This window comes from Zingiber officinale, chromosome 8A (assembly GCF_018446385.1).
Source record: "Zingiber officinale cultivar Zhangliang chromosome 8A, Zo_v1.1, whole genome shotgun sequence".
Taxonomy (NCBI): Eukaryota; Viridiplantae; Streptophyta; class Magnoliopsida; order Zingiberales; family Zingiberaceae; genus Zingiber; species Zingiber officinale.
In genome coordinates this window covers 86,742,418-86,751,702 of record NC_056000.1, presented here as the reverse complement: position 1 = coordinate 86,751,702, position 9,285 = coordinate 86,742,418, and the positions used below count along the sequence as shown (strand labels likewise).

Sequence of the window (9,285 nt, the reverse complement as noted above, 5' to 3'; positions counted from 1 at the left end):
CGTCAGCTACACGCATTTTGCACCACAGCTTTTGGCGCGGGGCCCACGGCACCCACGAAACGGGGATCTTTCCAACGGCGGCATCATCGCGCCGGGACCCACCGCAATCGCGGTCAAGATCAGATGCCATGGAACCGGGGTTGCGTCGGGTTGAGGTTAGGGTTAGGGTTAGGATTAGGGTTAGGGTTTTTTTAGCTGCCTTGGGACCTTTGGTCACTGTTGCTACAGACAAGCATTTGTGTGTGTGTGTGTGTGGGGTGATGGGTGGAGGATGACATGTCACATGGACGTGCCCTAAATTAATCCCGCGGAGGAAGCACTAGGTCCTTTGCTTTTGTTGCACATGAGGTGTGGTGGTGGTGGAGGAGGAGCCCTAGGAAAGGTCGGGTTTTGGGCCTTTGAGATTCGCGATCGATCCGTCTCTGATCCCCAACTCCTCGTTTTTTCCCATCCGATCCGCGATTTGGGCGAGCGGAGCGGAAAGCCGTGACGCGGAGAAGCAGCAGCTGGGGACTTCCTTTTCAGGTTTGGGAACTACCTTGCTGGTAATTGAGTGGTGTTTGGGGTTAAAGTTTGGATTTTTATCGGTTTTATTCCATCTGTTTCCCTGTTTTTGCTCGAGAGCTGGGTTTCAATCGGGTTGGGAGTGGGTTTTTGTTTCGTGGGTTGTTTTCGTGTACGGTGTATAGTAGAATTAGGTCTGATTTAGATATAACTGGGATGTCAAGGTGCTCTTTCCAAAAGGGGTTTGCAGTTTGGTTTTGGGGGTTAAGGTGTTGATATAGTGAGGCCTGCTGCTGTTTATTTCTGGTTCTGTGGAATCAGGTACAAATAGTGAATATTTCTTTCCATTCTATCATTTTATGTAGGAAACTTTGGGTTGATTAAATATAACTTCTTTGCACAGGTTTGTCTTGGTTTTGTTGTTTATTATTCGAGGTTGAATACTATGAGAAGTAGAAAGAAAACCTTTGTTTGGAAACTTACAGCTTGCTCTATAGCTTGAAGTAACTTCTTGCGTTATCTTTTAGACCTGTTATTTTATGTTCAATACTGTGCAGATAGACCCTATTTGGTGTTCGAGCTTATTCCTAGTTGCTGGCGGAGCTTCAAAACATTGCATTTCTTTCATTTCAAACTCCAACTTGCAACTTCGAGCTTCTGGTAACTAAAACGGAACCAACTATTATTGCTTCTGTAAGTGAAATGTGTGCTAGCTATTTGTTTGAGCTTAACCCTTGCTTGGTGCTAGAGACTCATACAAGTCCTTTCAGTAACAACTATTTATATTTTAAGACGTTTGTTAGTATAGCTGACATATTATTAGCGTGACATATATGTTTTTTAGTTCATTTCTTTTTCTCGGCCTCAATCTATTCTTGAATACATCGACAAGCTGTTGCCATCTGGTTGTATATATGAGTTTCTTGCAATGATAATCTTCCAATGCTTCTAAGTGCATATTCTCATTGTTTTTTCTTGACTTTCGTATTCCTACTGATTTCAAGTTTACTCTATTAGAGAAATAACATTGCATCTATTTACTTCATTGCATTAGGTTTATATAGCACTGGTATTGTTGTTGACTTCTTGCCACATATGTAACTATTTCTGAGTAATATATTGTTAGTGCATTGAATCACTTGCACTTTATGTATATGTAGACACATTTTTTTTTCTTCATAATTTTGAAACATACTGTATCCCATGTTATAATAATCTTGCTAGATTTTAAAAAGGATCATGTACATCAACTAGCTATTTTTCAATCCTTTTATATGCCGCATCCAGCATATTCTGTCACGTGTCAATATGTTTGGAGTTTGATTTAGCATTTTAAGCTAAATAAATTCATTATGAAATGTTAGCTTTGGTGCAATTTTGTCATGTTTGATGTTCAGCAAGAAGCAGTTACCTGATGCAACCACCTAAAACTGTCTGGACAGCTAATTATGATTGTTTCAAGTTATGGAAGCATCATTGAAAGAACCCCTCGATGAGGGAAAAGAATCTCTTCCTAGGACTGATAACAAGGAAGATTCAGACATTTGCAGTCATTTTACAATTCGGTAATAGTAGATATCTTTTCTGTGCATTTTGCTTCTAAATCAACTTTCTCAGTGCTTTCTTTCTGCAGCTTTCTCAATGTTAAGCTAGAACTTCTAAACTTTACAACAAGATACATTTCCTTCTTACTTCTCTAGCTAAAAAACTCTATGGACAATTAATACTGCTATTTTAGACTGTGATGTTAAAGGACAATGGAATGAACCAACCAAATTTCGGATAGCACATTTGCCATTTTTTTTCTTTTTTGTAGACTGTTAATGATGCATTTTCATTTTTACAGTGGTTACGTTGCTGGTGTTCGGGAAAGAGATGTAAAAACCTGTTGGCCATTATTTACGCCCTACAATGAAAGTTGTAAGAAAACTACAAACAAGCTACCTCCATTACATGTTTCCAATTTCAAGCGATGGAATTGTGTGAACTGTCTTCATACAATTAGCACCTCTGAAGATGTGACTGGAAAAGCTGACTTGAGGGTACTTGAGAATAAAGAAAAAAAGAAAGAAAAATCCTTAATTTTTTTAAGTTCCAATTCAAAAAGATCATTTTCTGATCAAAAGCATTTTTCTGAAAATACCATACCTGGAGAGAGACTTGTGCCAGGTTCTTCTAATAACATCAGCCATGTTGCGTTCAATTCAGATCTGTGTCACAGAAAGCAACCGAACCAAACCATAACAAAAGATGTGGCAACGGGTAAGAGTTAATTTTTCACTAGTATTTTAATTATTATCATCCAATTTTGCATTTAATCCCTCTTTTTTCAGGTCTCCAAAAATGCATATATAGGAATTTTAGATCCAAAGAGAATCAAAATTGGTTATGTAAACCTACCTCTGTTGTGGCAGGAGATGAATTTCAAGCCGGAAGAGATCTAAGAAGGAATACAGTTATCATCAAAGACAAATGGTTGTCTGCTTTTCTTTATCATGATGCTTCTCATACTTTCTGTGACAAACCAAATGGAGGTGCTAATGTTGGAGATCCTGATGTATTTCTGAAATTAAGTGGTACTGATCTCACGGATCAGAGAGACAGTGAAGGAGTTACTATTAAAACAAAAGCAATTGTAAAATCTGACAGCAAACCCAAAGAATGTAAGATGTTTGAGGTTCAATTTGGTGCTTCAGAAGATAATGTTGTAACTCCTGTTGCAGGCAACATGTTTGTTCATGATTTGGTGAATTTAGAGCAGAGAAATCTTGAAGCATCATATTGTAAAATGGGTTTGTCGAATAGTAAGAACCGCGGTCCACTTCAGGACAGTGTGTCTAGTGATTCACTTGGAAAAGTGAACCATAAAAAGGTCCGAAAGCTACGCTTTATTGAGGATATTATGAAAACTGAAGAGTTGCACATATCTAAGAAGATTCGCACTTTCAAAGGACATGGAGAAACATGTGGTGTAGATAAAAACCATGGATCTGATGCATCAAAGTGTGAAGCACAACTTGGAGACCTAAATTGCAGTTCTTATAATGATGGTTTAGAAGTTAATCAGAACAAAGAGGAGGAACTTTCTCTGATACATTGGCTTAAGAAGGTTTCAAAGAAATTTGTCACTAATGATTCCCAGAGAAAGAAAGCTCTGGCTGAAAAAGAATATGTTGAAATTAAGGAGAAGAAGAATAGTGTTGGGATATCCCACAGTAGATATAATGACAATGATGCAGATCCCCTTCAGCAAGGTTTCAAAGTAGATAAACGTAACAAAAAGCATATTGTTGAAAAGGAAAATAAGGTACTTTTAGTAAAATCAAGGGACAATTGCTTCATTCAACAACAAAAAGATTGGGTTTGTAGAGGTGCAATAATGAAAAAGATTCATACTGGAAATGCTGTTCATAAAATGGGAAGAATACATTCTACAAATAACTTACTACCTTTTCTAGGAAATGTAGGCAATAGTAGTGAGAAAAGGGCTAGAAGGAAAATGGTGTCTCATGTCGAGAGCAGAGATTCTTCCCAAGTAAAATGGTCAGAGGTATAATGCAAATTCTTTCTTCTTGAGAGAAAAGAGGGAGCTTCTTCCTTCATAACCAATGCATTTGTCTGTGTGCTTTTTATTTTCTTTGAAAGCCATTCCTCTTTGTTTCAATCTTAGTGAAGTGCCATAATAACTAGTATTCTTATACCAAACCAAACGTTTAACATCAGATACCTCATCCTAGACCACTACATACATGTGAAAGAATCTTAAATCTGAATATTCTGTTTTATTGGTTGGTACATGATTATCCTTTCTTGTTCATTAATGTGGAACTAAGCAGGAGCCTAACATGGAAATTTTCTGAAATCAAGTTATAAGTAAATTGGTGAAATACACTAGTGGATCAATGTGATAACCATCTTTGTAGAACATTTATGTACTACCTGCAGTGCTTGCTTCTGTCACTCCAAAACACACCTAGAATCACTTAATAATCAAACTTCTTAGTTTTTAGTCATGCAATTGATGAAATCATATTTCTATTTTCTCTAAGGAAAATATGACGCCATGAGGTTTTATGGATTTTAGTGGTATATTTCTTCTTTGTTTCTGTTATTTTAGTGAAATAGATGATTGTGTGTTCTAAGACACCCATACTTTCTCATTTTGCAGAAAGAAATTGTTAAGAAACGAAAGATTTCAACAACAGTTGACAAGGAAACTCTTGATGATATTCCGATGGACATTGTTGAACTCTTAGCAAAAAACCAGCATGAAAGAAATTTAGTGAATACTGATGTCACTTGTAAGAACAAACACGAATTATCAATGGCACAAGGTGAGATACGGAATGGATATGAATCATATGTTTCAGGACATTGTGAAGACAAGGTTTCAAATGCAAAATATAAGAGCTATTCCAATCCTAATGATATAGGATATGATATCCCTACTGCTTCCTGCAGTACTCAGAATGCTGAATGTGGAGCCAGCAAATCTGAGCATAGGAAGCAAATCCTTATTGATCTTAATCAGCAAGCTACGGAGTTTATGACAATTCCTCAATATGATGGACACCAATCATATGCAACCGACGATTCTAAGAAAATCTACCCTTCTCAAAGTTCTTCATGGGACCAAATGAGGCTACACAATTTGGAATCATACCAAACATATCAGGGATTTTCTGTTCCGTGTTCAAGCAGAGCTACACATCATGTTTTGTCATCACCATTGATAGGAAGAAAATATAGCACTGACATGGGGAACATTGATCCTTGTTGTAATCATGGGAAAATGATTCCTTCTGATTCATTGTTTGATAGAAGTCAGAAGACAGTTTCTCAAGAGTCTGAGGTTTCTGAAAGAATGAATCTCATAGGCTCCTATTTTGTAAGTGGGGGAGGACCATCCTGGCAATCATCAAACGGAACTCAAATGGCCAGATCATATTGTATGGATGGAAGAAATAGGCTTCATTCAGGAAGTATGGTTCCCATGGAGTTGCATACCGATGAAACTGTTCCAGCACTGCATTTGCTTAGGCTAGTTGATCAGGCAGCTCATCCAGTTGCCTCATGGGATTTAAACTTCACAGGAAATGCCCAAAATTCTTTGTTAAATCAACCCCCTGAGATGCTTGGTATGAAAGTTGGTCTCAAAATTAGAGAGACACCTGAAAATCCATTTGCAGCTCCATACTCTACTTGTGATCAAAATGATGGAAAATCGAGCAGACCTTATCGCCCAGTTCCCAGAGTAGGCGATCTTGGGTCTTTGCTACAAAAAGAGATCATGTCTCAATCAAACTATGCATCATTGGGTTATAAAGATTGGTGTTATAATAAACTGCCATCTTGCTGCATCGGTGGGATAGAGAAAATGCATGCCCCTTCAGAAATTACCAAGATCAATCTCTCGTCCATTGTAAATAACAAGAAGAATACAAAATGTGGTGATTCTTTTGTACATAAATTTGACATGGGTCAGGCCTCGATCAGCAAAATGGATGGACTAGTCCAGTCAATGAGGCATCAATATGTTCCTGTAAACTGCATTATCAACCAAAACCCTGCTGACTTCAGCCTACCTGATGATGACAATGTTTACATGCGAGGAAGTGAGGATCAAAGCCTTATATGCATATTTCCCCAGCTCGAAAGTGAAAACAGCTTTCCAAACAGAAGCTCGTGGTACCAAACTCATCATGATAGGAAGAAGTGGCCAGTTGCCAAGCTGCCCACTGTTAAGGGGTGACACAAGAAGTGATCTTAAACGTTTCGTCTTAAGCTATATTCTGCATGACTATTGCTGCTAGATGTAACTGTATTGTGTATATTATCTAGATTATGGTTTGTATTGACTTCGGCAATGTCTTAAAATGCTTTACTAAAAGCATGGAGTGATGATGTTGATGAAGAATTTTAATTTTCTGTCTTTCAAGTTTGAATCTGAGGTTTTCCATGAAACAAGCAGAAAATAGTGCAATACTGGTATTTGTACCTGACGCTGTTTTAGTTATATCCTCATTCTGGAATGTAATTCCAAATAAATAAAGCTGCTGAAAGACCTTGGATTTTCACACATTATCTTCTTGGCCTGATCTCGGTCAGCTTTCTTTTCTGCAATTTGTTTATAACTTAAGTGTTATTATTGTTGCTTAGTTGTGTTCAAGTACAAATAAATGGTTGACATGCTCGATTCAGTGATTTGCTGTACTTCAGATAATATTTTTCTTTAAACACAATCTCGTGGCTTAGCGAGTTACCATACACAACTTCAGGCCCTTGTTAAATGCACACATACATTATACTCACCATCCACATATGGTTAATACGAGAATAACATTACTAAGGGTCCAGATTGTTTACTTCCTCAAGAAACAAGAATGGAACATCTTTCCTCTAATTTGAAGTGCATTCTGCAGGCTCATACATGAGATGAGGAAAGTGGAGTCAACTTGGAAAACCATCAGAGTATTTTTTAGCTATATGAGATGAGTTTTTAATTAGATGGGGATCAAAATCAGAAACCTAAATCCATAAAAGTTGGATGACTTTTTTGTAATTATGTTCTTACAAGAAAGTTAATAGTGCTATAAATAACTCTAGCATTCGTGAAGAGGTTTTATTCATGTTCGCTCAATATATACAAGGTCAATAAATGAAGAAGCTCAAATAATTTATTAAACTAAATGAAAAAATTAAACACATAATAGTTCATGGACAATATCCACCAACAATGTCCCATGGACAAAATCTATGAAGCATATTAATAAACAAAGATCTTATTAAAATAATAAAAAAAATAAATAACTCTCATAAATAAATTTATAATATCAAATTCAGTGACCAACTAAATAAGTTTAAAATGTAAAAAATTTTAAACACTCAAATAAGTTCAAATTAATAGCTCAATAACATCTAAACTAATCAAGTTTAAGTAAAGTTACACCAAACTCAATATCATAAAAAGGAAATCAAACCAAGCTTAAACAACCGTTTATTTTAGGTTCGACTTGGCTTGATTCAGTTGCGTTATTAAACAAGTTTGAACAACACAAAGTTGCCTTGCTTCCATTACAAAAGTTCAAGCCAACGGAATAAAAAGTTAAAAATAAAAAGAAAGGGGCAAAAGTCAAAAGGTAGTTACTACAACACAGACTTAATCTGTTAAAAAATATTTACATTGTAGCAGCTACGAAATTATAATTGCTACAACTGTTGTAGCAGCTACAAAACTGTAACTGCTACAATTACAAATTCAACTAAGTTATAACAGCTACGATTTCATAACTACTATAACTGCAAATTTAACTTAGTTATAATAGCTACGGTTTCATAGCTGTTATAATTACAGATCCAATTATAGCATCTACGATTTATAATAATGAGGGATAATAATGAAAATTTTAAATAGAAAATAATAATAGAAATAATACTAGAGGACAGGAGGGTAAATATACATAAAATATGTATGACTGAACACTGGGAAGAAGAACCTTTTGATAAAAAATAAAAGTGTGGTACCTTTGATGATTTGGAAAAAATGTAATGCCTTTTTAATTTTTGCCAAAATAAAAAGTTAACTTTAGTGATTCATAGGAGGGATGTGATAAGTAAAAAAAAAAAAGTACTGTTGAATAAACCTAGTTGCTATTTTAAAAATATGAAAATAAAGTAAAATAAAAGAGACAAAATAGCATGAAATAATAAATTTTAAGTAAAAATTTTAAGAGAAATCTATTTTCAGAATAAAAAAAATTATACACCATGACTAATAATTTTAGAGACATATTTTTTAAATCTATACTTATATATTACAACAAAGAAATTTTAAACTCTCCTCGTGTTTCAAATGACCCTCTAAATTTGAAACCGATAATACTTTTTAAAAATATATTAACTTTTATAAAGTAATATATTTACTGTCGACTTATGAAGCATTTTACATTTGCAAATTGCAATGAATACTTCATGCAATAATTACTGCATGTTGTTATGCATTGAGATATGAAGAATTCATGCCACGAATGCTGCTCAACTTTTACTGTTAACTTTATTATTATTCATTTCTATATGAAAAACAATTTCACATTTAATATGATATAAAAAAATATTTTATAATTAAGATACAAATTCTAAAACAACTTCCCCATCGACTTGATTAAATTCCAATTTATTAAAAATTACTTTCATTCTCCTAGAGTGGGTAATCTCTTTGTTTTTCTTTGATTGTTCTATCGCGAACTTCTTTCATTGTTCTATTGCAAACTTCCAATGAGGTCTCAAGTTACACCGAGAGAGTGAGGTAGTCTCTTTGCTTTTCTGTGATTGTTCTATCGCGAACTTCCGATGAGAAAAGTTACATCAAGAGAGTGAGGTCCCTAACAATGTACAAACCGTCTAGGATATTAAAAGGCCGTCCTTCGACTCATCTATGAAAAGAATGGGGTCTCTAAAGCATGATCTAGGATACTAGAAAGTCATCCTTCAACTCATCTATGAATCCCTTTTAAGCACCACAAGTTTTTAACCAAAACATTTCCACAACAATCTCTCTATACAATTGACCACCATGGTAGCTACTATACTCCAATTGGCCTCGCTTGAGATTATTTACAATCTTTCATCACTGTTTTTCTCACAAATGAAGGTGAAAACCATTGAGTCAATCTGAAGCATAGGAAACTTATTGAGAAGCTCATCAAAACTCTACTAAGATTTATGTAAAGCTACATAATATTCAAGTCAAGTAATTCAAAATATTCAAGCAAAATAGACAAG

The 9,285-nt window shown here is 35.2% G+C and overlaps 1 protein-coding gene across 9 annotated transcripts; it reads left to right on the top strand.

Annotated features, from left to right (window-relative positions):
• Window positions 1-232: 232 nt before the first annotated feature.
• On the top strand, window positions 233-6,622 carry LOC122009818. 9 transcript variants are annotated; one of them, XM_042566120.1, is made up of 6 exons: window positions 233-525; window positions 1,062-1,164; window positions 1,902-2,069; window positions 2,351-2,766; window positions 2,838-3,811; window positions 4,673-6,622. In XM_042566120.1, exons 3-6 carry the CDS (start codon window positions 1,969-1,971, stop codon window positions 6,254-6,256), a joined length of 3,075 nt encoding a protein of 1,024 aa, XP_042422054.1. In that variant the 5' UTR covers window positions 233-525; window positions 1,062-1,164; window positions 1,902-1,968; the 3' UTR covers window positions 6,257-6,622. The 9 variants fall into 9 exon arrangements, with proteins under 9 accessions (XP_042422054.1, XP_042422052.1, XP_042422050.1 ...); XM_042566118.1 differs by having other exon boundaries at window positions 234-525; window positions 1,066-1,164; window positions 1,947-2,069; window positions 2,838-4,054; XM_042566116.1 differs by having other exon boundaries at window positions 234-525; window positions 1,066-1,164; window positions 2,838-4,054.
• Window positions 6,623-9,285: the final 2,663 nt, after the last annotated feature.

Coding starts and splice junctions, on each gene's coding strand:
- LOC122009818 (XM_042566118.1), top strand. CDS start 1,969: ATGGAAGCATCATTGAAAGAACCCCTCGATGAGGGAAAAGAATCTCTT. Junction 2,070..2,350: donor TGCAGTCATTTTACAATTCG/GTAATAGTAGAT, acceptor TCATTTTTACAG/TGGTTACGTTGCTGGTGTTC. Junction 4,055..4,672: donor CCCAAGTAAAATGGTCAGAG/GTATAATGCAAA, acceptor CTCATTTTGCAG/AAAGAAATTGTTAAGAAACG.